This window comes from Malus sylvestris, chromosome 17, assembly GCF_916048215.2.
Source record: "Malus sylvestris chromosome 17, drMalSylv7.2, whole genome shotgun sequence".
Lineage (NCBI taxonomy): Eukaryota > Viridiplantae > Streptophyta > Magnoliopsida > Rosales > Rosaceae > Malus > Malus sylvestris.
In genome coordinates, this window is record NC_062276.1 from 11,543,741 (window position 1) to 11,571,216 (window position 27,476).

General features: G+C 38.3%; 4 protein-coding genes across 5 annotated transcripts; 3 read left to right on the plus strand and 1 right to left on the minus strand.

Moving 5' to 3' along the window:
* Positions 1–2,904: 2,904 nt before the first annotated feature.
* On the minus strand, positions 2,905–6,273 carry LOC126611116 (oxygen-dependent coproporphyrinogen-III oxidase, chloroplastic-like). The gene is made up of 8 exons (XM_050279290.1): positions 5,632–6,273; positions 5,451–5,526; positions 4,841–4,935; positions 4,622–4,705; positions 3,756–3,843; positions 3,521–3,645; positions 3,328–3,426; positions 2,905–3,213 (listed from the first exon to the last, which is right to left on the minus strand). Exons 1-8 carry the CDS (start codon positions 6,160–6,162, stop codon positions 3,145–3,147), a joined length of 1,167 nt encoding a protein of 388 aa, XP_050135247.1. The 5' UTR covers positions 6,163–6,273; the 3' UTR covers positions 2,905–3,144.
* Positions 6,274–9,976: 3,703 nt separating this feature from the next.
* LOC126611118 (uncharacterized) lies at positions 9,977–13,941 on the plus strand. 2 transcript variants are annotated; one of them, XM_050279293.1, is made up of 7 exons: positions 9,977–10,388; positions 10,493–10,640; positions 10,805–10,996; positions 11,539–11,667; positions 11,736–11,791; positions 12,282–12,451; positions 13,164–13,294. In XM_050279293.1, exons 1-6 carry the CDS (start codon positions 10,175–10,177, stop codon positions 12,401–12,403), a joined length of 861 nt encoding a protein of 286 aa, XP_050135250.1. In that variant the 5' UTR covers positions 9,977–10,174; the 3' UTR covers positions 12,404–12,451; positions 13,164–13,294. The 2 variants fall into 2 exon arrangements, with proteins under 2 accessions (XP_050135250.1, XP_050135249.1); XM_050279292.1 differs by lacking the exon at positions 11,736–11,791 and adding an exon at positions 13,642–13,941 and having other exon boundaries at positions 9,985–10,388.
* Positions 13,942–15,073: 1,132 nt separating this feature from the next.
* On the plus strand, positions 15,074–15,421 carry LOC126611119 (non-specific lipid-transfer protein 1-like). The gene has a single exon (XM_050279294.1). It carries the CDS (start codon positions 15,074–15,076, stop codon positions 15,419–15,421), a length of 348 nt encoding a protein of 115 aa, XP_050135251.1.
* A 4,079-nt stretch (positions 15,422–19,500) lies between these two features.
* On the plus strand, positions 19,501–26,841 carry LOC126611120 (auxin response factor 6-like). Its single transcript, XM_050279295.1, has 14 exons — positions 19,501–20,183; positions 20,704–20,816; positions 21,702–21,800; positions 21,880–21,936; positions 22,014–22,172; positions 22,276–22,360; positions 23,073–23,163; positions 23,274–23,438; positions 23,513–23,635; positions 23,766–23,841; positions 23,986–24,133; positions 24,231–25,456; positions 25,652–25,842; positions 26,266–26,841. Exons 1-14 carry the CDS (start codon positions 20,129–20,131, stop codon positions 26,468–26,470), a joined length of 2,793 nt encoding a protein of 930 aa, XP_050135252.1. The 5' UTR covers positions 19,501–20,128; the 3' UTR covers positions 26,471–26,841.
* The last annotated feature ends 635 nt before the right edge of the window (positions 26,842–27,476 follow it).

Genomic DNA, 27,476 nt, shown 5'->3' on the forward strand with positions numbered 1-27,476 from the left:
TTCTTCGCCAAATGCATCTGCAACCAAACCCTTTAACATACTCAGTTTTCTTCCTTTCTGGAAACACCTCTTCAACCAAGTCACACCAGAGCAAAAGTATCTCATATCACTAGGGTTAAAAGCAAGAGTATCTCATAGCACGCTTTCTTCCTATCATTTTCTTTGTCCTCGTTCTTCTCTGCAGGGCAAGAAAAAATAGAGCGATCAGTCGGCACTTAGAATCAGCCTTCCGATTTGGAACCGATTGCCTGAAACCCCTTCCCTAATTGCTTATCTAGTACTGCTTTCGAAGTACCCATTGTTTCAACATCTTGTGCTTCCAAAAAAGATACTAGATGCCTGGAGAACAGATGAGGAAAGTGAAAGTGATGCATCGAAGCAGGCGGAGACGAGCGCAACAAATACAGGTGCTGATCATCCGTTATTTCTTCAAAAGCAAAAGTATCTCATATCATCAGGGTCGAAAGCAAAGGTATCTGATATCATGCTTTTCCCCTGTCCTTTCCTTTGCCCTTGCTCTTGCCTGCAGAACAAGGAGAAATGAAGCAATCAGTCGGAACCTGAAATTAAACCTCCGATCAGGAACTGATTGCCCAGAACCTTTGCCTGGTTGCTTACCTAGCATTGCTCTCGAATGCTCATCTTCAACTGTTGACGGGTCTTGAATTTCCTCAGCAAATACTTCAAGACAGTTGATATGATGTGGGATCTTTACACTGAAGCTGCCAAACATGGATGAGTGGCTGAAAAGTGATGCTCTGAAAGACCATTGAAAGGCAAAAGGTTGCGCACCACTTCTGCTAAGTGAAAGAAACAAGCAGAGAAGAATGCAACACGATAAGCTAGAACAAATCATTATAGCAGGACACCCTTCTCGGCAAAACTGCATAATCCAGATGGAGGAGTCTAAGTCAAATCCAAGCCCGCCATCGTTGCTATAATCAAAGAGCTCGAGAAGCTTCAACAACCTTTTGCTGGCACTGTCGCCGAAGAGCAAAGTCTCGACAACCCTTGAAGATCATACCATTCACCAAACTGCTCAGGGTTCATATGAAAATGCTGTGAACTTCCTTAATCTTTCAAAGCAAATTTTTTTTTGCAGCATCTGACCTTATCCCCTGACCTTCTTCAATATGAATTTGAAAGATTGAACAAAGAAACGGACCATCACCTCCATCTCGTGCCTACCTACCATCTGTCCAAATCCTGAAACTGCTCGTGGTCATGTTTAAGTTCAAGATCAAGCCTCAACGGCCCTTGAAGAAATCACAAGTCCGATTCAAAATCAAGTGTCCGCCACCCTTGAATCAAAATCAACTCCAGATAAAATGAGTAAGTTCGAAACTTTGAAGGAAACCAAAAAACCCTTCAACCTAGTTCAAGATCAAAGTTGTGGAACGTCAACAAGCGCAACAAAATACGTGTCGATTCATCCATTACCAAAGCCAAAGATCATCTACCACATGAAGCTCCTTGTGGTCCAAATTTCATCCAAGATCAAGCCTCAACGGCACTTGAAAAAATTTCAAACAAAATTCAAGCTCAACCCCCAACGGCCCTTGAAGAAACTCCCAGCCCAATTCAAGATCAAGCCCCAACGGCCCTTGGATCGACATCTACATTAAAGGACTTCAAAACGCATCTTTTACACGTGACAAGCACATGTAAACAACGCGCCTTGAAGTGGAGGCATTTGTAGAAGTTGAAATTTCGGTGAAATAAGTATTGACAATTGTATTAAAATTACAACCCCCATTCATCTCACCTACATCATACACTCACTTCACATACATCATACACTCACCTCACCTACAACACACACTCATCCCACCTACAACATCCACTTACTTCACCAAACAAATGGATGGTGGTGATTCATTCTCAAAGCCTATAAATAAGCTTCTCCATCAAGCAAAAGGGAGGATTTTACATACATTCTCTCTACTCCCAAATTGGAAGAGAATTCACATCACACCAAAGCCTTGAAGCCTCGAAACTCTAAAGCTCTCAAGCAAATCCCGAAGAATCAAGAAAGCCCTCTTCGTTCTTCGTCAAAATCCTCCTTCAAGATCAAGCCCCAACGGCCCTTGAAGAAACTTCCACTAATTCAAGATCAAGCCCCGACGGCCCTTGACGAAAGTGTTCATCATTCATCATCCGTTCATCCTAAAGATCAAGCCCCGACGGCCTTTTGGATCAACAACATCAAATCTACCCATTACAAAGATAGAATCAGAGGCTAAATTTGTAGAAGAGATTGTAACCCTTAAATCATTAATACAAATATTATTTTGTACACGTGTTCTTGTCTCATTCATCGCAAGAATTCCCGTGTTTACAATATGAGGGACAAAATACATATTGGATTAGACTTGAGAGTAGAAACAGCCTGGTTGAATCAGCTATGTACACAGAGACTTCAGTTTCACCCGTAGCTGGGAAGTATGCACAGATCGAAAGCTATCAGGTTGCGACTCTTTCATTTTTTTTTTCCTTCTTTCGGATATTATGCAAATTTTCATTTGAAATATCATATTGTCGAGTTTAGCATACGGACTTTTAATTTGAGTTAGTTGAAACGCTTGGGATTAATAAATTCATGGTTACATGCTAGTGATGCGGCATAGTTTTTCTTGATAAGAAGGCCTCAAAAAACCTGTAACCCAAATCAGACGAGAGTCCTAAGTTTGTAAGGCTATCAGAAATGAAAGCAAAGTCTCACTAACCAGCCGACATGGAAATGAAATGGTGTAAACTCTTTAGGAAGCTTTACAAAGCAGGATAAGACTACGTACGATAAATGTCTTCCCCTTAACTTCGCAAAGCAGGGAGCCCTTTGGAAAAACCGTACATCGATCAACTTGTACATATTCAGATTATATTGCAGGATGTAAACAAGTTCGAAAATGGTTGATCATCCCGAGATTTATTCAACAAGAGTTTCTAATCTTACAAAAGTTGACAATTCACAACTTACATCGCGTGGTACACGTATTACACTTTGATCAAGATACCGACTGCTAACCTCTAACTCTCAAACTATTAAAGAAACAAATCGAACGGATTATGATAGAAGAAAAACGAGGAGTGGGGAAAAGAAGTAAAAATTACAAGATCAGACAATTAAAGATAAATTTCAAAACATTAAACCCATTCCTTTGGGTTGATGCAAGCATCTAATAGTTTCCATTCTTCGCTTCCCTCTTCTGGTTTCTGCACAGCAAACAATAAAATCACTCCCTCAATGATGACTTCAAAACTTCAAACTGTTCAGTTTTCAGTAGTATCAGAAGTAAAATATCGTAAAGAGAGATCCAGTAAGCTTACATGGTCATATTCCCATCGAGAAGTCAGTGGAAGAGAGACGAGAATACTCTCAATTCGACCTCCTGTCTTTAGTCCAAAAGTTGTTCCGCGATCATAAACCTTTTGTTTAAAAGAAAAATATGAATTAGACCTCATTTACTTAAGTCCTGATGTTATGAAATTCTTCTAGTGTCTTCAGGACTTATTTTCATACCAAATTGAACTCAACGTAGCGCCCTCTTCGCAATTGCTGCCATGCCTTCTGCTCATCTGTAAATGGCAGGTCCTTTCTTTTCTCTATAATTGGCAGGTAAGCAGGGACCACAGAATTTGCACATTCTTCACGTCAACATAAGTGAGCGCAGGAAGAGGATTTAGTCACTCAACTAGAAAGAAATAATTAATGGAAAATACACAGAGAAAGAACATTAGATATTTCTAAGCAATACCTGTGGCAAAGGAAAGAAGTATCTCCTGATCATAATCGTTTAGATCGTCAAAAAATATTCCTCCAAGTCCTCGCCTCTCATCTCGATGCTGCATACAGATAAGATTGTCAAATATCAAACAAAATAGTACCAGGAAAACATAGCAACTTGGCATCTGAACCGAGTCCGAAATCCCAAGTACTTTTATCCCATTTAGTCAGCATCATGATTATAACCAAATCAGTAGTTTAAGAGTAAATGATTGGGTAGTGGCGATAGGATTTTACTATTCATTTGATTGGGAAGACAGCCTGAAGGGGGTAAAAATGATAGCTTGCATGACCATGTTACATGATAGTGCACATTACACAACCCAAAACCAAAAGCTAGAAACTTTGAGTTATCAACATTGAAGACATATAATATGCTTTGATACTATAGAGATATAGTTAAGCTTACCAGTAGCATGTGACTACAACAACATTGTCAGGCAAGGAGTCTAAGATGAAGTGTGAGAACATACAGACATCATATACCTAGTAGTTTTAGTATTGAATGTTTGTATGTGTCCATCAAGATCTTCGTGATGGGTAAACCTCATCAAAATTGTAACAATTGGAGTAATTTGACACACAACAATAATCACAATCCCACAATCAATTGCATTACGATGAGAATGTCAACATACTCATTTCACAAAATAATGTCACCAATATTATATAAGCAAACAGGAACAAGAATGCAGTTATTTGGCCTGCAGGCACGTCTTTTGTTAATTCTTAAGAAGTTATCCAAATTGACTGTTACAGTTTAGAAAACATCAACGCATCATCAACACCATATTATAAATTCATAACACAACAGTAAAAACAGGTTTAGTAAAATACCTTGATATAGAAATAATCATCACACCATTTCTTGAACCGAGGATAGAAGGCAGGATCAAATTTGTCGCAAGCACTTTTCTGAACCTACAGAATTTAGGCTAACATTAGTATGCAGTTAGTTAACGCCACCCAGCAATTTTCACAAGAAATGAGAATGTTAAAAAAGCAGAGCCTAATCACAAAACGCCATGAGGAAAGTTGTCTGCTTTGAGTACATACTGAATGAAAATGCTTAACATCCTCCTCAAAAATATAAGCAGGTGTCAAGTCAGTTCCACCCCCAAACCACCATTGCCTAGGTGCTCCGGGAGCATCTGCACAAATGTGACAAATCAAGATAGACTCCAAACAGCGTTCCTTTTCATAAGCTATTTTACACAAGTATTACTCATAATCTCAACACATGTTTACAAAGATGAGGAAAGTATAGTGATTGTTTCTGCTATCGTAACTGCTAGCAGATTCATAGTTAATTAATCCATAAAAGGTATTACTCATACTATCAACATATCATTTCTAGCATGTGAGCATAATCTACTGCCCAGTGGCAAGGCAACGGGGTTCTGGTTTCTGGGTTTCACACTTTTCATTATAATTACTACTTTTGCGCATTTATATCCAATTCAACCTCATCCTTTGGCAATATGTCTAATCCTTTCATTTGCATTCTCCTACACAAGTATGAACTAAAATGCTATTTCAATTTGAGACCATCTACTACATTAGTACTTCGATAAACGATGGATTCAAGCCTGCCTACCAACTAACACCACCTAACTAAGCAATGTACAATCAACAACAAAGTAATGAGAAATTTTCACATTCATACCTTGTGGAGCATCGGTTTCGAAATACCGATAATTGAAATGCAAAGTAGGCGCAAACGGGTTCTTTGGATGCAAAACCTGAAAGCAATCAAAAACCAAAATGCAACCCCACATATTACACACGCAAAATAAGAAAACCCATCATTTCTTTGTTCACAAACAGAGCAGAACTCACGAAATTACCGAGCTAATTCCGGCGGCGAAGAAGGGAACCGGGCCAGGCTTGTGATCAGCTGCGGCGGCACCCTTGGCAGCTCGGTAAGCCTCGGGAGGCATAACGCCGTACACAACAGAGACATTGACACCAGCCTTCTCCCAAACGGCGCCGTCCTGGAGAACCCTGCTGATGCCTCCGCCGCCGCCGGGTCTCGACCACACGTCCTCTTTAAACGTGGCACCGCCGTCAGCGGCCTCAATGGCGGCGCAGACGGTGTCCTGGGCGTCTCTTATCATTTTCTCGAACCGGCCCCGGACGGAGGACGATGAGGAGTTCTCGCGGAGGAAGGTGGCGGGGCGGTGGGCTTCGGGAGTCTCTTTCTCGATGACGGCGCATCGGACGGCGGAGGAGGGGGCGGAGTGGAGTGAGTGGCGACGGGGGTTAATGGGGAAAGAGTGTTTTCTGGGGGAGAAAGGCGGGAGCTTTGGTTTTGGGGAAGGAGGTGGGGAGAGGAGAGTGAAGGAGGAGGAAGCTGAGAGCGCCGCCGGCGGTGGCATTGTGGGTGTTTGGAAACGACTTTTGGATCGGATTTTCTAAAGGCTGTGCGTTTCTGGCATTGGAAATTGAGAGGGAGGGATATGCATTGGGTGGGATAAGGCGGGTCAGTCAAAACCAAATCCAGATACGATCAGATACTATTTGTTCAGTGCCCATTGGATTAGATTATCCAGTATTACTGTGGGAGTTTGGTCTTTTACTGTTGGCTATTTAATTCAATGTTTGGAGTGTAGGTGAAAATTGAGCTCCATCATCAAAGGAAAATGGTAGTAAATTTGCTATGCAATATTTATGTAATTTGTTAAATGTCGAATTTTGTATCGATAATGTATTAATTATGTGCCAATGGTATATCAATAATATGTCACTATATCTTAACATCATGCGACAATATCTTAACATCATGTGACAAACTTGTTAACTGTTCATCAACAACATGTTCACAAAATTGCTCTATGTCTCCAATTGTATGTATGAGCAACACAAACGATGAAAGAGAGAGCTTGTCCAAAATAAAATTGAAATATTTACAGAAATTCGTGTTTATTTTATTTTTGAAAAAGTAAGGCTCAACTTTTTAAGATTTTTATAACTTCGTTTTTACAATCAGAATCGTTCACATTATAAATTATTCTGTAATAATCATATTCGTAATTCTTTTACCATATCCATCTATATGTTTTTATATAGTTTGTTAACTAAACGATTTCGTATTTTGTTGATTTTTTTGGTAAATGATCTTTACAGAGTAATACTATGATGATTTTGATCATAAGCACAAAATTCTTCGACTCGATCCTTAAGTATCTTTAGAGGAACTCCTTAATTTTAAAGAAACAAGTTAATTCCTTTTGTATGTATATATTTACACTAGGATAACTACCAATTTGCCAACTATAAAATGGGTCAACAGAACAATCATCAAACTCACAATACCAAAAGTTGAATTTAAGAGGAGGCAAACTTAAGACTCTCATTGACAAGTTGAACTTACTAAAGACAAAAATATAGGGAAGTCATGTTTTAGACCATATTTTGTAAATTATATAATGTCGCGGTTGATTGTTGGATACATTTTTTAATAATTTAACCAAAGAATCCAATCATCAAATATCACATTATATGGCTTACAAAATATAATTCAAATAAATGATCCATCTAAAATCACCTCTTACTCACTATTCAGATTTCAAAAATCTAAAAATAAAAAACAAAAATTAAACGAAATAATTATCTCCGTAAATCCCTATTCGATAAACTAATGGTAGCATCGGCGGCGGATCCCATCAGGGTTCAAAGCCTGGCCCAAGCCGGTCTGACTCGAAGCTAAGGAAATGGGCTGATTATTGTTGCTGAGGAAGAAAGGATAGGGAGAACTAAACAAGAAGTCTCTCACAAATTTTCTTTATATTATTAAAGACATTTTTTATATTATAAGGACAAAAAATAAAAATGGAGTCACATGTCATGAGAGTTTTGAATTAAAATAACATGTCTTTAATAATAGAGAAAGTGTTCTTAATAATAAAAAAGATGTCCTTAACCTTAACGATAAAGAAAGCTGTCTAAGAGTTTTTAAATAAAAATAGTTGCTATTTATTAATTTTCTGTTTTTATTATGCAGTGTCAAGTTTTCTTGATCAACGCTTTTTTTGTTTGACTTTCTGTGAGTCTATTCAAAGATTTGAAGGATTTTGTGGGATTAAATTTGGCATCGAGAAGCGCCTTGTAGCGTGCTTTGTTTTATTAAAGAGATGTCAGCCGTTGTCAATTGATGCAGATACCTATTGAATATATGCAGTCCAACTACCATGTCATTGCGGAATTATCATTCGCTGAATGTCATTTTTAATAGATAAGAACATTGCTTGAATCCCAGGAGACTCAACGACAGTGGGATGAATGCATTGCATGGTATTCTTTTTGCTTTTAGGTTTCTCAAATGATGCTGAAGTTAATCAGGTGGTACTGGTCGCAATATGTTATGTTATGTTATGTGTAGGAATATTAACTTTTTCACCAGTGTAGTTGTGCTTATCGGTTTGTCTTGGCCAGTCGTCTGATCGTTTAGTTTTCTGTTTACTTGACATATTGGTTTAGGGCATGTTGTTTAAGTAGGGAATTAATAATTCGTTTGTGGGTGACTTGAAGACAAACTGACCTAGGAACCTCATTTTGTTTTCTTTGGCTTAGTTTTTGTTCATTCCGAATCAAGTGGGATGAGTGATTAGACACTAAACATTGGTTGATATGGTTCTAAGTTGTCTGGACGCGTAGTTAACCAAATTAAGAAGTCACACTCTGTGCATGCACTTTTAGTTGCAGTTGGGCCTAACACGCTAAAAACGGACATGATGCTTAATCTGTCAATATATGAGAAGTCACACTGTGGATCATACGCCTGCTTTTACAGTTTGAGCAAAGGGTTAAGCCATAATTTCCTAAACAACTTTGTCTTCGATCGAGCTGCTAAATGTATGATGTCACGGACAACCACTATTTCTGGATATTGGCATTACATCAATCCTCAGCTGTACTTGTTTTTCTGATCTCTTTTCGTTGTTCTTATGTGTTTTGTTTTGGAATATATTAAGCTTGGGTCCCAAGGAACACAATGAAGCTTGGTCATTGTCCTTTCTGGTTTGTCTTAATAATTGGCTTTAACTGAGATTACAAAGAACTGTGACATTGGGAGGAAGCTGCAATATTTAATTCAGCCACTATGAAACTCGCTTTCACTGCTGGGTTTGGCTTTGGATCAATACTCAAAGGACCGATTTAGGTTGGTCCGGGTTTTGTCTAACTAAGAATGCCGTTCTTAGGGTTAGTTTGAGTTCCGCTTCTCTGTAAGCTGACATCCGAATCGCCAACATGAACTTACGTAGGATTCTTGTCAATTTGAAGTGTATTTCTTGCATTAGGAGTTTTTTTTTTCTTCTGGAATTGAATGAACCAGTCGAGCAAGGATATCAGTTCTGTATATTCTCTAACAGTTGATTATCTTGCCTGAATAACCAATGGAAAGTACATAAGTGCCGTTCATAGGGCATCGATATTTCGTTTTCCTTTGGGGCCTTTCGTATACCATGACAAAACATAGTCTCCACCTTTGCATTCTTGAGGTATAATGCAAACAGTGGCCTCGAAGATTGGTTATTCTCACCACCAGTGACAGGATATATCCACAACCTCGAGTCGGAATGATTTACTTGTGGCACCTAACTATCAGCTGCCATGAGTTTGGATTTACGTAGAAATTTACAAATCGCACACCAACGAGAACTGCTGGTAGTGAGACTCGAACTTTGGTGGGACGACACATAAGGCAGAGACCGTACCAACTAAGCTAACCCTCGTTGGCAAGAGTGGCCTCTATTTAGGAACCAAAATAATTTGATCTTTTACATGAGAGGTATTAACGCATATGATTGTATACAACTGGTAATTCGCCTAAGGGTTCTTGGTTTATACATCTTGGGACGGCAATTGTTTAAATAAATATTTATTTGCAATATTGGGTAATCTAATTTACAATGGGTTGTGAAACATGTTTTGGATTTGCAATTATTGAAAGCGTCAAAAATCAACGCACGATACGACTAAAATATCCCCAAAACAAATAATTAAACAAAAATATTTGAAAGAATTTGACACAAGTAAAGAAAAAGAATCTATCACAATTAGAAACCCTAAAAAATGAAGAAAAAATCTTCAACTAAAATCCACACTATCAATAATCATCATGATTAGCAAATAAATTAAAATTAATTAATAAAAAATTTTGCCGTCCGAGAAAAAAACAAAATTTTAAAAATATTTAATTTTTTTTAACAGTGTCTCCCCAACCTTCTCCTCCTTGTTCTGTTCCGTTTATCCCTTTCCGTCTCTGACGCAGAGAGACCGAGCTCCCATTGGCGCCTTTTAACCCCTCGGATTCGTCCAGACAAACGCCGAATTCCAATCCCATCGGGTTCCAGTCCAATCCAATCCGACCCACAGTGAAAAATCCAGATGAAGCGCTACAGGAACGGAGAAATCTGGGACTTCGAGCACCAAATGCCGGTGGCCGCCGGCGCTGGCGGTGTTATATTGGGTTTGGACGGCGGAACCACCTCCACCGTCTGCATTTGCATGCCGATTTTGCCCTTCTCCGACCCTTTCCCCGACCCGGTTCCCGTCCTCGCTCGAGCTGTCGCTGGCTGCACCAACCACAACAGCGTTGGCGGTAATTGTTCTTCATTTCTTGGGGTTTTCAATTGATTTTTAGTGTTTTGAAGTTTTGATGGTGGTTTTTTACCCAATTGGAATCACTTTTTGGTGAAATTGTAGAGGCCGCTGCGAGGGAAACATTGGAGCAGGTGATGGCGGAAGCGTTGGCCAATTCTGGTTCGAACCGATCGGTGGTTCGGGCTGTTTGTTTGGCGATTTCCGGTGTCAACCACCCCACTGATCAGCAGAGGATATTGGATTGGCTGAGGTAACACTTTCCAGTGTATAACATTTCCTACATTGTTCCCATTTGTGTGCTTTCCAATTGGTTTCTTCATCGGACCCTTTTGGCCCTTTCAGGTTTTTGACACATATCAATGTCGAATTAATGTTGTTTGGTACTAAGGGTTTGATTTTTCTTGGTGTGAACAGGGATATATTTCCCAGCCATGTGAGGTTGTATGTTCAGAATGATGCTGTTGCTGCTCTAGCTTGTGGGACTTTGGGGAAGCTTCATGGGTGTGTTCTAATTGCTGGCACGGGGACCATTGCGTACGGGTTCACAGAAGACGGTAGAGAAGCTCGGGCAGCCGGTGCAGGTCCTACCTTAGGTGATTGGGGAAGGTATAACCTTGTTGCTTTGTTCTTATTTCTTCTCTATCTCATTCTCTCCCTCAGGATGCTCCTAATTTATAAAAATTATAGGGGATAGCATGGTTAATGCTTTATCCACTTTATAGAGGATACCTTGTTGCTTGAACCATCCTAACCGTGAAGCATATAGAAATATACCAGGGTCGTGAGAAGAAAGCAATTAATGGGGAAGTTAAAGCGGGAACCTTTTGGTCCTTATCTGACTTTTTGATCATATTCGGACTTAATGCTTAGTTTGAACTGTCATATAGCTCTTTCCGTTTTTCATTTTTCATCTTTCCCTTTCCTGCTCATCATTTTGTTATCATTATGCTCATCCTATTATGTTTATTATATGTTGTCATGGCCGTATGTAAATCAGGCAGATATGCTAAATACACTTATCAGTTTTAACCAGAATTTCTATAGTTGATAGCAATTAGGATGTGATCAATAAGGATAAAGGTGTCTTGTTCTCCACACCCTTTCTCTTTCCAGCAGTTTTATTGAAGGTAATATTTTGTTACTTGTAGTGGATACGGTATAGCTGCACAGGCATTAACCGCTGTGGTAAGGGCCAATGATGGTCGTGGTCCAGATACAAAGCTTACATCTAGTATTTTAGAGGAGCTTGGTCTTTCTTCTCCAGATGAACTCATCGGGTATCTATCTGAAACTTATAAATGTCAGCATCACATACATGGGTGAAGTTACTAGTTGTCATTTTCAGATCTTACTGTCCTGCAGCAAAACTTTTACACAGTTTTGGCGAAAATAGACGGCAAGGTTTGTTCCATACCTTGAATGGTCCTGGTTATGTGATGCAAATATGTGAGACGGTTTCCACTCATTGTAGCTAAAATCTCGTCTAAATGTATATGATAAAAGTTTTCCAGTTCCATTGAAGTACAATCATTTCATATTTTGAGACTGATCTTGTTAGATAACAATACTTACACCCCTAAATGTTTGGATACCAATCTATATGGCCAATCACTGCCTTAAAATCATTTTAAAAAATTGGACAGTCTCTTGAAAATGCAATTATGTGTATTTTTTGTTTGCACTTGTCATGCATACTTGATAGAAATACATTTATTTAAAAGGAATTTTGGTGTTTTATGTATGTCTCTGCAAACCTTCTTGAGAAAAATGAGTTGAGAAGTCAGTCGTACATCTGAAACGTAAAATACAATATATGTTGATACAAATGAGTACCAGGGGTTTGATTGTATGGGGTATCAGATAACAACTATAATTTTCTATTGGATTTTAGGTGGACGTATGCAGACCCATCATGGGCTCGCATTGCAGCACTTGTTCCAGTTGTTGTTTCTTGTGCAGAGGCTGGTGATGAAGTTGCGAATAAGATTCTGTTTGATTCAGTCCAGGAGTTAGGGTTGAGTGTGAAAGCTGTTGTTCAAAGACTTGGCTTGTGTGGTCCAGGTGTGACATACTGAACAAATAACTTCAAATTTTTATAGGAAAACCTTTCTTGGCAGCTGACCCCACTTAGTGGGATAGGCTTGGTTGTTGTTTGAAAATCTTTCTTGGATTTCTTTGATGCATAATAAGCCATGACTCGTGAGGTTAAGCATGACCTCAAAGAACATTAATCATTTAGTGGTAGGGTAGTGATACTATTTAAATACCCCGTTGCAGAAAAGAAAAGGATTAATACAGTGCATACTGGGAGCAAAACATTTTTTTCCCATGGCCTCTATTATGATTATTGAGTGTGTAGGGCCTTGATTCGATTCACTTTATGGGTTTAACTGTCATTATAGTTGATTGACACCTATAGGTGTTATGTTCCCTCTCTCTTGTGCTCTATTGCATCCCAGTAGCAGTGGTATGGCTTATTGAAAGTACGCCTAGTCGACCTTCCATCTTAACATGCAATGTTTTTTTCTGAAGTACGATGGTGTGGCAGCTGTATGGTCATGTCTTTCTGTCCTATTTAATTTTTAAGTTTAATGCCTTTGTTCTATGCCCATTCCTTGTGCATATGGGGTTTTATTATTGCAGAGTTCATGAGGGATATTCTTTATACATATCAGACTCAAGGAGTTTATGTATTTGCAAGTAATAATTGATTGGTAGGCAGTCCCTACCGTGCATGCTAATTTCATTTTTTTTGGATTAAAATTGAATGCAGAGGGAAAAGATTCTTTTCCGCTCGTCATGGTTGGTGGTGTTCTTGAAGCAAACAAAAGGTGGGATATAGGAACGGAAGTCATCAAATGCATCTCCAAGGGCTACCCAGGGGCAGTTCCAATTAGGCCTAAGGTAAACACATCTTGTGCCTTACTTCAATCAACTTTTTACATTTTCAGCAAATAAGGTTTAAATGGTGAGCCAACTACTATCGGTTGATGGCTTCTTGAGTAGTCCCCAGTGTCGGGCTTCCTTCTCGCTGAATTCTACGCTTTCCTTTGAATAAAACGTTAAAGCAGCTTCATCAAACTGATAACTAGAGAGTACATGAAAAATCGATAACACACAAGAAGTCTGCGGAAGGAACAACTTTCAGCTAGTAGATGACAATTGTTTCTGTAATACGCATTTTATCTTGTTGAATTTCTAACATTTTACTTACAATTCTGCGGTATTTGTTTTCGTAAATCAACCATCAGGTTGAGCCTGCAGTTGGAGCAGCATTGCTAGCGTGGAATTTTTGCATGAAAGAATCTCTGAAGGAAGCCTTCAAGAGGTGACTGTCGTTGTTTTACAGTCTATGAATTGTATAGTCGAAAGGATCACAACGAAGTGAAAGAGAAACAAGCAGATCAAAATTGCAAATGAAATCATCATCAATATTTTTTCGGGGTTAAGAAGTGTTTATCAATTTTTTTATCTGCATAGAATTAGGTTTTTGATGTAAAAGTATCACTGTTAATACTGAAGTAAAGAAAATGATTGCAAGTGAAGCAAAAGCTCCTCGTGTGTTTTTGTTGTTTGTTCAATTTTTTGTCTCCTAATAGCGGTAGGAACGACTTGTTTGGCGGGCCTTATTTAATTAGAGAGATGATTCAAATGTTATTTTCGAAATATGGTCTTCCTAACATCACGCTTTTATAATACAAATGCAAAGCCTGCCCATCATTGGGTTAGCAGACTCCTTGTTCTGTAATTAAAAGCTGACCACGTACACGAAAACACAATAAAATCTTTAAATTTCCTTAACTATTCGGTTTGAAAATCGCATTCTATACATTCTGATTCGGCAGATAGTGTTTAGGGTTGGTTGAGATTGCTTTTGTACGCTTTTGTTGAAAGTGCTTTTATTAGAAGCATATTGAAATTTTCATTAAAAATGCAAGTTTTTCTGAGAGAGTACTTGGCATATGCTTCTTGATTAGGAGAAGGATTCTCTGCTCTCTTTTTTTCCCTCCTCTTCCCTCCCCTCCTATTTGAATGATTACGGTTAAGTCACGTCAACATCTTATATTAATTTTTTATAGAATGAGAAAGACAAAATAGAGATTGTGAGAGAAGGGGATGGAAAGAGGAGGGGAGAGAATCCTAATCTTTTTTATTAAGCATCTGACAACACTTGATTAGAAAGTGCTTCTATGACGCCTACGTACTTTTAAGTATTTTGTCAAGAAAGTTTATTTATAAAACAGAGTGTTTTGATGGTCAGAAAACAATTTTAGTCATTTTTCAAAAGCAATCTTAAACATGCTCTTACTTAATGATAATATGGATAATAAACAATTTGTTTAACACTTGTCAATAAAACCAAATCTACTCTCTTTTTCGAAGAAAATTGTAGCGACCATGGCATGCATGAAAAGCCTAACACAGTGAAGATGTAGAAAGCATGCAAAGGATGCTCAACCTTCCCATATCAGAGCAAGAAAAGCACAAGTTCATTCCTTAACGGCTTCTGATCTTCACACCAAAAATCCCGTCATCGTTTTGGATCATATCCTCCTTTGGCAGCTATAAATACCCCTCAAACCCTACATACCAAAACCTACATTAACAATTTAAGCTCACGATTAAGGTAACTAAACACTCGAGCACTTCATTAATCGATCTCGAAAATCAAAAGTACGAAAAATGAAGGGCGTCGTTATAGCGGCAGTGGTGGTGGTGCTGGCCATGTTGGTCTTGGTTGAACCGGGGCATGCCACGGTCACTTGCCAACAAGCATTGTCATCTGTGACTCCTTGCCTTCAATATCTTACCAGCGGCTCTGGCACCCCTCCTGTGGCATGTTGCAGTGGTGTTTCGGGTCTGAGACAGCTCACTCAAACCACCGAAGATAGGCGTACAGCCTGCCAATGCCTCATGGACGCAGCGAATCAAAACCAAGACATTAAGGAAGCTGCTGCGGCTGGCCTTCCCGCGGCATGCCGAGTTCAGATCAACGTTCCAATTTCTAGGAGCGTCGACTGCAACAAGTAAGTAATTCATGTGCTGTATTGAAAAATTCTTCCTAACAATTGTTGTATAATCCGCCTGGCCATGTGATTAGGACGTGCTACGTGTTTCGACGTGTGATCATCACGTGCTTGCTACTGCTAATGTTTTTTGGTTTTGTACGAACAGTATTGAGTGAAATGAAGGCTACAGATTGAGTTGAAATAAAGAGAGAGAAGCATGGGGGATGTTGCTGCTATCTTCTTCAACGGCTGCATTGGCTAGCTTTTGGTTGAATGTCGTCAAGTTATGGTTCTCACTAGAGAGCCATGCTATGCCTACTAGTTTATTCAACCTACTTGTTATGTACGAGATAACATTGTATTTAATAAAATAAAGAACTCTTAGTTGTCTGTTGGATAACTCACTCTATATTTAGACACATAGCTTTTAAACGAAGAAATTCTCATGTTTTGAAAAAATAGAGTTTAGTTGTTGTTATTGAACTTTAATGATTCAAACCAACTACTTTAAAGACTCTGTATATATATGACCAATATTTAGACTGTCCCATATCACCTGCACATACAAACACTTTACCGATGAAAGTGAATTTAAGCCTGAAAAAATCATCAAATCAATGTATCATGCATTGCATTCCATGTATAATTTTGTTACAACTTGTGACGAACTTGTTTTGGGACACACTGGGAAGTTTTCTTGTTTTCCCTAACATTGGCAAGTAGTGGAAAACGGTCCACATACTTTAAAAGCCTAAATTGTGATTCATTGTTTTGAGATATGGATTCAAGTAAGAAGTAGCTAGAGAGCATGCAATGCGCTCCCAAAATCGCACCAATTGAAGACATCCGCCTTTTTTTTTTTTTTTTTGGTTGAAAGAACAATTCATAGAAACAGAAGGGCAGCAGACCAAACAACAAACAGAGAGCTTCCCCGAAAGCCTAGGGAGCAAAGACGAAGATAAACAGGACCATTACCAACTATAAATACACCTCAAACCGACCTGCCAAAACCACAACTAGAAGCTCCCGTACATTAACAATTGAAGCTCAGGATTAGGGTCAACACTAGAGTACTTAAGACCATCTCCAAAGATGTTAAATCCTAAGTGAAATGTCATGTAATCAAATTTGAAGGTAAGAGCAAACTTTAACCGATATGTCAATCCTATGTGGATTGACATATGAGACAATCTCCAAAGGAGATGTCAAATTTTAAACCTAAAATTTAAATTTGGAGGTATACATGGCATTTTGACATCTTTTAAAATTTTGGTCTCCAACCGATATGTCAAATTTTAAATATAAAATAATGATTCATATGTATTTTCTTTGCATTGGGAATGAAAAGAAACAAAAGGATAATACTTTAAACCAATAAAAAATTAATAAAAAGAATTTAATAATTAATTAAATTTTTTTTGAAGGTGCTGTCAAATTTGGCAGCAAGGGAGAGAGATGTCAATCCATGTCATGTCATATCAGATTTGGCTTCTCGGTTGGAAAACATTAATACTGTTTTTTGTTACCGTTATTGTTGATTTGAACATTTTGACATCTTTTTTGGAGATGCTCTGAGAAAAGGTGATGTCAAATCATTTTTAATTATTTATTGTGTGGGTCCCATTAATGCACCAATGATAAATCTTTGAAATTTATTTTAATTGATTTCTTTTTAAAATGGGTCATACAATTATCATTTATAACAAAAAAAAAAAAAACATATCAATTGGAAGTAGAGAAAATCTGACATTGCCACGTCAACCATCAAATTAACATTTGACATTTATCTTTTGACATCTCATTTGGAAATGCTCTTAATCGATCTCAAAAACCCTAAAAAATGAAGGGTGTTGCTATAGCGGTGGTGGTGGTGGCGCTGGTCATGTTGGCCTTGGTCGAACTCGGGAAAGCCAAGGTCCTTTGCGTGGAAGCAGTGACTGTAAGTTCATGCATTCCATATTTCACCCATGGCACAAGTAGCCCGCCTGGTAGAATGTTGCCATGGTGTGAAAGATCTTACATGGCTGACTCAAACCACATACAAAAGCATGAAGCTTGCGAGTGCATCAAGGAAATGGTAATTCGCTACTCAAACATTAAGGAAGAACTCGCGATTGATTGCGTTCTGTAAATTGTAATGTCCCACTCGTTTTTCATTTCTAAGAATGGTAATTGCAACGAGTGAGTAATTAGCTTTTGCATTGTATTAACAACTCCCCCCCTCCCACCCAAATATAAAATTGTATGATCATGTAATTAATGCGTCATAAACGTTTAATTATGTAATCAACGCGTGATGTGTCATTTATGACGGCAGCCGTAAGGAAGATAATTTTTTATTATGTTGGTATCGCTGGTTTTTTTATTGCTAAACTTTTTGGGGGGGGGGGGTGTTGCACATTGTTAATTTGAAACCAAGGCCACAGATTGAGTTAAAATAAGGGAGTTTTAACGAAAAGTTCGCGATACTATTCACTTTAACGAAAAACCATATTTTTACACTAAAAAATCAAACATGGTACTATTCATTTTACCATTTATTTTGTCCTTATCGTTAAAACTTAAAGTTTTCAATGTCCTTTTAATTAGTTTTCCTTTAAAATAAAGCAAAAAGCATGGGGGATCAATGCTTCTATATTCTCAAATGGCCACACATAGCTTTTGTTGAATGTGGTCAAGATATGGTTCTCACGGGAGAGCCATGCTATACTTAGTTTATTCCAAGCTACTTGTTAATAAAATAATTTTCTTTTAAATATCTGTCGCAGATCTCTCTTAGAATCATATTATATTGTAGTACATAAGGCAGTGTCAAATCTCTTATAATTTAAGAGAAATTCTTTAGGGTATAGGTATCGTTGAACTTGCACACAGTGAGAAAAGCCTACCTACACTTAAGTGATAAACTCTCATTATACACGTATTCCTTGCAAAAGACATAACTTCCTAAACAATTTTTACGACTAAAACGTAATTTTCACACAAAAAATGAGCTTAACCAAAGATCACGTTGAAGCGATATGTACCAAAACAAGGACATATAATTTGGTAGCAAAATACAAGAAGTCTTTCAAACATTAACTTGTGGCAGCTAGGATTGAATTGACAACTAAGGTTTCAAGTACCTGACAGATGACACATTGAACTATTACCAGCAACCATCACAACCATTTTTATTATTTCAGAACACCTTTTTAAAGGAAATTGCCTCTTGTGGGCACACAAGGAGAAGTTATATTAATTTGTAAGCATTTAAACTCAATCCAAGCACAAATTAAGCCCTCCCTAACCAATATTTATAGAAGTTGGATCAATGCTTTTGTGGAGAAAACAATAGGAGATAAGTGGCCTCCCTATAAATGTAATCCCATTTATTAAATTCATATGGACAACCAAATGATAACCTAATCATCTTTCTCCCCCAATAATTTTTTTTCTTCCAAAAAGTTGACATGAAAAAGACTGGCTATTTCCAAATGAGGCAAAAAGAGAAAGAATTGTTTGGAATTGGGCAAGATGGGTATTCACTTGTGTCACTAGATGATTAAGGATTTGCTGTTTATTATTTTAGAGGATTATTAGATCTATTGTAATGTCTTATTTTTTCATTACATTATAATATCATCGGTTAAAAAAAGTTAAAAAATAAAGATAATATTTTTTCACCCACTATTATTCCTAATCCAACCCTCCACTCACTATCAAGGCCTTCGTTCACAATTTTTATTCTGGTTAGAATTCCAGAATCGGATCACTTCCCAGATCTCTAGCTGATTACAACTCTTATTTATTCCCACTGTTCAAAAAATTCTAAAATCAAGCAGACCATGCCTATAGCCACTGTTGAATCTAATATTATGAGTTAAGTAAAACACTAAAAGCACGTTCATTTAATCTCCACGCTTGATATCGAACCAAGAGTTTAGTCACGACATATGTATTGTGAGCAAGAATGTAAAAAGGGGGAAAATGCCATGATAAAACAGGAAAGGATAGTGGGGTTAGATTTTTGGTCCTGTTTCCATTTGCTTTTTCTGACAGCCATCCCTATGAACATTACATTACCCCACCAGCAATAATTACCACTGTATTAATTGATCGTAGACCAAACACGCCCTCAACGAAGACCAATAAGCTCTCTCTCTCTCTCTCTCTCTCTGACCTCCAACTCTTTCTCTCTCATCAGCAGCTTCACAAGCAAGAGCAAACAAGCTCTCTCAAGCTCAAAGTTCATCTCTTTCGGCAGTCAAATCGGAGCTTCTGAAAATGTCGCTCTCAGCTCAGTAAGAGTTCCCCAATTCTCTGTTTTACTTCACTTGCTAAGTTGCTCTTCAATTTCTGAGATCTGGGTTGTCTAGGGTTTCTCTGGAGCTTGCTAAAGTCGATAAATTTCTGAGCTTTGGAGGTGAGAGTTAGGGTTTAGGGTTGCAATTAGAGTAAATGTGGAGGGTTTTTGTAGGGTAAATAAGATCTGGGGCGTATGAGGGTGACGGGAGTTGTGTTTTGTATTGGCACTGGCTTTGGGTGAGATTTTCCCAAAAGGGTAGTTTAAATCTTCTGGTTTTATTTTGGGGTGGGGGTGGGCATTTTTTCTCAGCATTTGATGAGATAGTGGCGAAGGGGCTCAGTAATGGGTGTTAATAAGAAGTAAGATTGGACCGGTACTTGAATCTTTGAGTTGGGTTTCAGCAGGCGGTGAAAGGAGGCTGTGTTTTCGGCTTTTCGAACCATGAGGCTTTCGTCTTCGTCATCATCTCCGGGGTTTAACCATCAGCTTCAGGAAGGTTTGCATTTTTTCCCTTTATTTGGTTATTTCCATTTTTTTTCGTCTGAAATTTAATATTTTTGTCAAAGCGTTTGTTATTTCACTCCGAGGCATTGTCCTGCATGATTTTATGCTATTTTTGGTTGGGATTTTGTCTAAAGTTATTGACCCTACGTTTTAGGGAATCTTTATGAGGTCATTGAACAGACCTAGTCTGTATTTATTTCACCTGTGCATTTCTTAATTAGGTAGTTATTTCAGGGTAAAGAAAGTGACATTCTATGCATGCATTACTTGTGTGTTTGAGAAATTAAGTTTGGTGATTTTAAACGAGGCGTAATTGTACAATTATCTTAATTATCTTAACTGCGCATAATGCTTGAAGGGGTACGGAATGGAAGTTTTGTTCCTGTAAAAGAATTAACAACATTCCTTTAACACTAAACCTAGGCTTTCATTTCTATCTTCAGCGGTTAGGATTTTGATTATATGGATGTTTATGTCATGCATACTCACACAAGCATAGAACCTGTGTGCAGGGGAGATGAAATGTTTGAATTCTGAGCTATGGCATGCGTGTGCTGGGCCTCTAGTGTCTCTGCCTCTTCTTGGAAGTCGTGTAGTCTACTTTCCACAGGGCCACAGCGAGCAGGTCGGCAACTGCATCATTATCTCACTAATTGTTGAATTTTTCTTTTGCTTTCTGAATGGTATTTGCAGAAAACAATTGTTTGGTTTGCAGTTTGTAGAATAGGGACGTTTGTTTGTTGATTTAGGGACTTAGGACTCGTTTGGATGTGCTTTTAAAATGATTGAAAGTGCTTTTAGAGAAAATGTTTTTTGGTTCCAAAAGCACTTAAAGTGCTTTCTGCAAGAAGCACTAGTTATGTGCTTCTTCCAGGAAGCACTCTAAGTGCTTTTCCAGAATTTACTTGCATTTTTACTAAGGATTGGTTCCAAAAACATTTTCACCAAAAGCGCTTTTAGTCATTTTAAAAGCACGTCCAAACGAGCTCTTAGCCTCTTGTTAACATTGTTTAGTTTTTGTCTAATAAGTTTGAAATGGGTGTCAACTCTGTGTTTGTGTCTCCCTGTGTCTTGATTATTGAAAGCAGATCTTAAATTGAGTAATTATTCTTGTGGTCTGGAATCTGGATAATAAAATTACTATACATATGAATGTCAGCATGTTGTTTAATCAAATGTATATTTTCATTTGTAAAGGATGGTTTACTCCTATACAAAAATAAATAGATAAATAAATAAAGGACGAGTTACAGTTTTTTTCTTCAGGTATTTGCTTCGTTTTTGTTTGATGTTGGGCATCCCATTTGTATTAAGCATTTTATACAAATCATTACCTCAATTACTATAATAGAGTCCATAATTTTTTTAGTACACTTTTGCTTAAACAGCTGAAATGTTTAATATCTAACTAATCATCTCGTCTAATGTCTAACTAATCATTTCGTCCTGAACACTAACTTTACAGAATGAATTCATTTTTTGTTTTTAATTCTTGGTATTTCTTATACAGGTTGCTGCATCAACCAACAAAGAAGTGGATGCCCACTTTCCCAATTACCCCAACTTGCCTCCACAACTAATTTGTCAGCTACACAATGTGACAATGCACGTAAGTGTCAGCCTAATTGCATCTTCTCTGTACCAATTTCCTAGGCTGCTCCTTGAAATTTTAATTTTCTATGGTACAGGCAGATGTGGAGACGGATGAAGTATATGCTCAAATGACCCTACAACCATTAAATCCGGTAATGCACTTGGCTGTTTTTAAATTTTGATTTGTGAGTCAAGTAATTTTCATGTCCTGACATAAACTATTTTGTAGCAAGAGCAAAAAGATGTATACCTACTGCCTGCAGAGTTGGGTGCTGCCAACAAACAGCCAACCAACTATTTTTGTAAAACTTTGACTGCAAGTGATACTAGCACGCATGGAGGATTCTCAGTTCCCCGCCGTGCAGCTGAAAAAGTCTTTCCTCCTCTTGTAGGTGTCCTTTTCTTCAACTCATTTGATCATCACTTTTCGATTCTTTATATTTTCATATCGTAAACTTGGTTTTGTTCATTTTACTTTTACTGTTCCTCAGGATTACTCGCAGCAACCCCCTGCCCAGGAACTAATTGCAAGGGATCTACATGATAATGAATGGAAATTCAGACATATATTTCGAGGTGAGTATGAATTACTTTAGATTTCTCTTTTTTATCTGCCGTTATTATCTTTTATCGTTTTTCACTTATCATTCTTCAGTTACCTGCTCTAGCTTAGATGCCAAAGTAAGGTAACTGAGAGCAGTGGTACGTCATAGTTCAGACACTCCTTGGTTCTAAATGTCAAAAATGAAAATTTTGGAGAAATTTTTTTATTTACTGGCATCAGCTGTATCCATGTCATATGATTGTATCACTGGAAATCTATAAAATGAACCAACCTGCAATACTAATTGCATATACACCCAATGAAGATGTGGAAAATAAATATTGACTTGAAGTATCCCTCTTTCCTCCATACTTGTCGATCTAGCAAATCAGCGGGGCACATAATAGTCCAAGGAAATTGATGGGTAGGACCAGTGAGATTTTTATTTTGGTCAGAGGAATAGTGACTTTAGAGCTTATTTTGTTTTGGTCGGAGGAATAGTGACATTAAGCTCGGTCAGAGGAATAGTGACTTTAGAACTTATTGACCAATGATGTTAGAACTTTCTGTTTCTAATTGCCCTTGTCATGGTTGAAGGCAAGAATTTCAAAGATCTTGATCGCATTGTTTCTACTTTCTTTACCTAGTTTCTCTTATTTATTTCTTATTTTCCAATTTATACTGTCTGGAATTCTGAACACGTAATTATGGCTTCTAATTGCATTTTTCCATGTTATTGTGCAGGCCAGCCCAAGAGGCACCTTCTCACGACAGGATGGAGCGTGTTCGTTAGTGCTAAACGACTTGTTGCTGGTGATTCGGTCCTCTTTATCTGGTAATTTTAAACTGTTATTCTGTTATTGGAGGGGTGATGGTGGTTGTATTTATTATGTGAAGGATTGTTGTAATCATTTTTCTCATCACTGATATGTTGTCTTCAATCAGGAATGAAAAGAATCAGTTGCTCTTAGGTATTCGGCGAGCAAATCGTCCACAGACTGTCATGCCCTCATCAGTTTTGTCAAGTGACAGCATGCACATTGGTCTTCTTGCTGCTGCAGCTCATGCAGCTGCAACAAATAGTCGCTTTACTATTTTTTATAATCCAAGGTGAGTATCTGCAACTTCTCCAGATTGTAAATACTACTATTTACATCTTATTCCTCAATTTTCTTACAACGCAGGGCTAGTCCGTCTGAATTTGTGATACCCCTGGCCAAGTATGTTAAAGCTGTCTATCATACTCGGGTTTCTGTGGGCATGCGATTTAGGATGCTGTTTGAGACAGAAGAGTCTAGTGTCCGTCGGTAGGTTATGTTATCTTCGTAGTTCGATTTCAATATGTAGTTTATGGTTCACATTTAATTAACTGGTTATTCATACTTGTATTATGTAGGTTATTGACCTTTCTTATTTATTTTGTTTGTTTTCCTTCAGATACATGGGTACAATAACTGGCATCAGTGACTTAGATTCTGTTCGCTGGCCAAATTCCCATTGGCGCTCTGTGAAGGTTTGTTGAGAGCATTTGCTGATTTTGATGTTTATTAGAATTCCACTATTTTTTTATTATAAGTTTGACAATTTTTTTTTGAGGTGGGGCCAGTTTTTTTCCAACTTTTTCAAACTTCCATAAACGTGTTTTCTGCTAATGCAGGTTGGCTGGGATGAATCCACTGCTGGGGAGAGGCAGCCAAGGGTATCATTGTGGGAGATTGAACCACTAACAACGTTCCCAATGTATCCATCTCCATTCCCCCTCAGACTAAAGCGACCATGGGCATCAGGCGTTCCCTCTTTCCACGGTATCTTTGTTTTTTTGCTTGAAGAGTGCTTGGTGTCTTTTCTCAAATTGTTTTGTTTCTTTTCCCCCCTCAGATACTTAGTGGTATTTCATTTCAGGTCTAAAAGATGGTGATATGGGCATTAATTCTCCACTGATGTGGCTGCAAGGAGGGCTCGGAGATCAGGGGATGCAATCTTTGAACTTCCAGGGATTTGGAGTTTCTCCTTGGATGCAACCAAGGCTTGATGCGTCTATGGCAGGTCTACAACCCGATGTATACCAAGCAATGGCAGCCGCTGCACTTCAAGAAATGAGGGCAGTTGATTCTTCAAAATGTTCTTCACAGTCTCTTCTGCCCTTCCAGCAATCTTCAAGTGTTTCTAATGGGGCAGCTGCTGTGCTTCAAAGACAGGTCTTGCCTCAGTCTCAGCCTCAAAATGCTTATCTTGAGAGCTTTCAAGAAAGCCAAGCTCCAGCTCAGGCTCAGGTCTTGCAACAACAGTCGCAGCGTTACCATCCCTATAGTGATCAGAGGCAACAGCAGCTGCAGCAGCAGCAGCTGCATCAGCATCATCATCAGCAGCTGCAACAACAGCAGCTGAATCAGCAACAGCAGCAGCAGCAGCAACATCAGCTTCAACAATCCCGTCATATGCACCAATTGTCTGTTCAGCATCAGATCCCGAATGCTATGTCTGCTCTTCCTAATTTTGCCTCAATCACTCCATCCCAGTCTGCATCTATGCAGTCTATCTCTTCGCAACCTCAGCAGCAGAGCTTTCCTGACCCTGTTGGAAATCCTATACCTTCATCTGATGTTCCCCCTGTACATAGTATGTTAGGTTCGCTATCACAGGATGGAACATCCCACTTACTTAACTTAAGCGGATCCAACTCTGCAATTTCTTCTTCCTTGTTAGCTAAGCAGACCACCGGTGAACCGCAGTTATCATCTGGAGCTGCTCAATGTGTACTTCCACAGGTGGAACAGTTGAGAACACCACAGTCAAGTTTCTCTGAGATCACTGCCTTGCCTCCATTTCCTGGTAGAGAATACTCCGCATTCCAAGGCGGTACTGATCCCCAAAGCAATCTTTTGTTTGGGGTGAACATTGATTCATCATCTCTTATGCTGCATAATGGGATTCCAAACCTGAGAAATATTGGCAATGGAAATGATTCAGTGTCCGTGCCCTTTGGTGCTTCCAATTATGCCAGTGGCACAGGCAATGATTTTCCACTAAATTCGGACATGACTACATCAAGTTGTGTAGATGAATCAGGTTTCTTGCAGTCTTCAGAAAATGTGGACCAAGTAAATCCAACTGGAACCTTTGTGAAGGTAAGATGAGATAATTGTGAAAGTTGTTTACAAGCATATTTATCTTTAACATGATGGTCTGATGTATGGACCATTGTCGGCGATTGTATTTGGCAAGGCAAATGCTTCATGATCAGTGTTTGCTTTTTCAAAACTAGCACTTGTCATTGATTGCTCTTGTTTTTTTTTACATGTTAAAATGGTGCAATTTGACAGGTTCACAAGTCAGGGTCCTTTGGGAGGTCACTGGATATTTCTAAATTCAGCAGCTATGATGATCTGCGCAGTGAGCTCGCACGTATGTTTGGCCTTGAAGGCCAACTGAAGGACCCTCAGAGATCAGGCTGGCAGCTTGTATTTGTTGACAGGGAGAATGATGTTCTTCTCCTTGGTGACGACCCTTGGCAGTAAGTCCCAAATTGTCATGATTTTTCTTGTATTTGTCAATTATTGTACACTCTTGCCTGTTTGCATAAGCAGTCCTAAAGGTTGAGCTTCCCACGAGTTTCAATCATTAGTGATAGTTTGTAAAATGTTTCATGCCGAATCACTGTGCGAATGCGAAGTTTTAATGTAAAGCAGCTAGTATTAAGATTTTATGCTGTATGTCAATTTGTAGAGAGCAACAACGATAAATGTTAGACCAATGCTTCAAGGTTCAAAGTGTCCTAGGACTTGTTTACATCATCTAAAATCTTTGACTATTTTCTCACCTTTTTGAGATTTTAAGTCACTATTGTGCATTTCTACATGACAATTGGCTTCTGGAGTTTTGAAACTATTCTTGTCATGATTCGCTGGAGGTATAATGATTCTTTGTTTATCTTCAGGGAGTTTGTGAACAATGTGTATTACATCAAGATACTCTCGCCTCTGGAAGTGCAACAAATGGGAAAGGAAGGCCTCAACAGTGTGGCTTCTGTCCCAAACAATAAGCTTTCCAATGGTAGCAACACCACTGTTGACTACGTGGGTCGACAGGACTTGAGAAACTCAAGGAATGGGATTGCATCTTTGGGATCACTCGACTACTAAACGCCAATGCTTTGCTAGAAATGGAAAATTAATCAAATTGCCAGCGAATGGTGAGTGTTCAACTATGCTGGTAGTGTTTTCTTTAAAGGATCGGTAGCATTGTTTTACCCTTTTATGTGGTCAGTGAGATGTACTGCTTAGGCAAAGTCTATTTGAAGCTTGCATGTCAGCTTATAATTATATACTGTAAATTATAGTAGGAAGGAACCTTGTTTCTGAAACTACCGCTGCAACAGGTAGAACAACACACGTACTGTTAAGAGTTTGATGTCCGAGTCCGATGGCACTTTGTATGCTATCTTGTCCTGTAATTTATTATTTATTGAAGTCGAAAGCATATCATGAATCAGACTGGTCAAGTTCAATTACTATATTGAGAATCATGAGGTAGGTTTCATTTAAGTTATATATATATATATATACACGTGTGTGTGTGTGTATGTTTATGGCCGAAACTAGTTTATTGGTTTAACGCCAAGTCATTAAAGGAGTCTAATCATCAACTGTCACATTCTGTGGTTTACAAAATATGATGCAACTATATGGTCTCTGTTTAGCATTTATAGGGATGATTTGGGAGTGAGGTGCTTAAAAAAAAAGCACATTTGAAAAAAAGCTGTGAGGGTTTTAAGACTGAAAAAAAATGGCTTATTTTGGAAGTTGCTGTGAGAATAAACTAAAATCAAAGGAAAAAGCTGAAGCTGTTATTTGCAGCTTTGGAAAACTGGTTTTTTTTTCAAAGCACACGGAGCTACAGTGTTCCTTTAATGAAAATATCTACTATCAGACTGCTTTTTTTTCAAAAGCACTTTTACAAAAAAGTTTATCAAACACTGTTGATTTTTTTCACAGCCGTTTATTCTCACAGCACAATCGCTTATTCTCACAACAGTTTTTTTTCAAAACATAGCAATACCAAACCAGTCCATAGTTGAGGTGGTATCAAACATCTTATGAATCGGTCTTTTTAGAATTTTCAAAGTTAAAGAGTTGACCGTAAAGACGA

Coding starts and splice junctions, on each gene's coding strand:
- LOC126611116 (XM_050279290.1), bottom strand. CDS start 6,162: ATGCCACCGCCGGCGGCGCTCTCAGCTTCCTCCTCCTTCACTCTCCTC. Junction 3,646..3,755: donor ACTTCTTTCCTTTGCCACAG/GTATTGCTTAGA, acceptor GTTGACGTGAAG/AATGTGCAAATTCTGTGGTC. Junction 3,427..3,520: donor GCTACGTTGAGTTCAATTTG/GTATGAAAATAA, acceptor TTTAAACAAAAG/GTTTATGATCGCGGAACAAC.
- LOC126611120 (XM_050279295.1), top strand. CDS start 20,129: ATGAGGCTTTCGTCTTCGTCATCATCTCCGGGGTTTAACCATCAGCTT. Junction 23,842..23,985: donor CCCATTGGCGCTCTGTGAAG/GTTTGTTGAGAG, acceptor CTGCTAATGCAG/GTTGGCTGGGATGAATCCAC. Junction 25,843..26,265: donor CTTGGTGACGACCCTTGGCA/GTAAGTCCCAAA, acceptor GTTTATCTTCAG/GGAGTTTGTGAACAATGTGT.
- LOC126611118 (XM_050279292.1), top strand. CDS start 10,175: ATGAAGCGCTACAGGAACGGAGAAATCTGGGACTTCGAGCACCAAATG. Junction 10,997..11,538: donor ACCTTAGGTGATTGGGGAAG/GTATAACCTTGT, acceptor TGTTACTTGTAG/TGGATACGGTATAGCTGCAC. Junction 13,295..13,641: donor CAGTTCCAATTAGGCCTAAG/GTAAACACATCT, acceptor ATCAACCATCAG/GTTGAGCCTGCAGTTGGAGC.
- LOC126611119 (XM_050279294.1), top strand. CDS start 15,074: ATGAAGGGCGTCGTTATAGCGGCAGTGGTGGTGGTGCTGGCCATGTTG.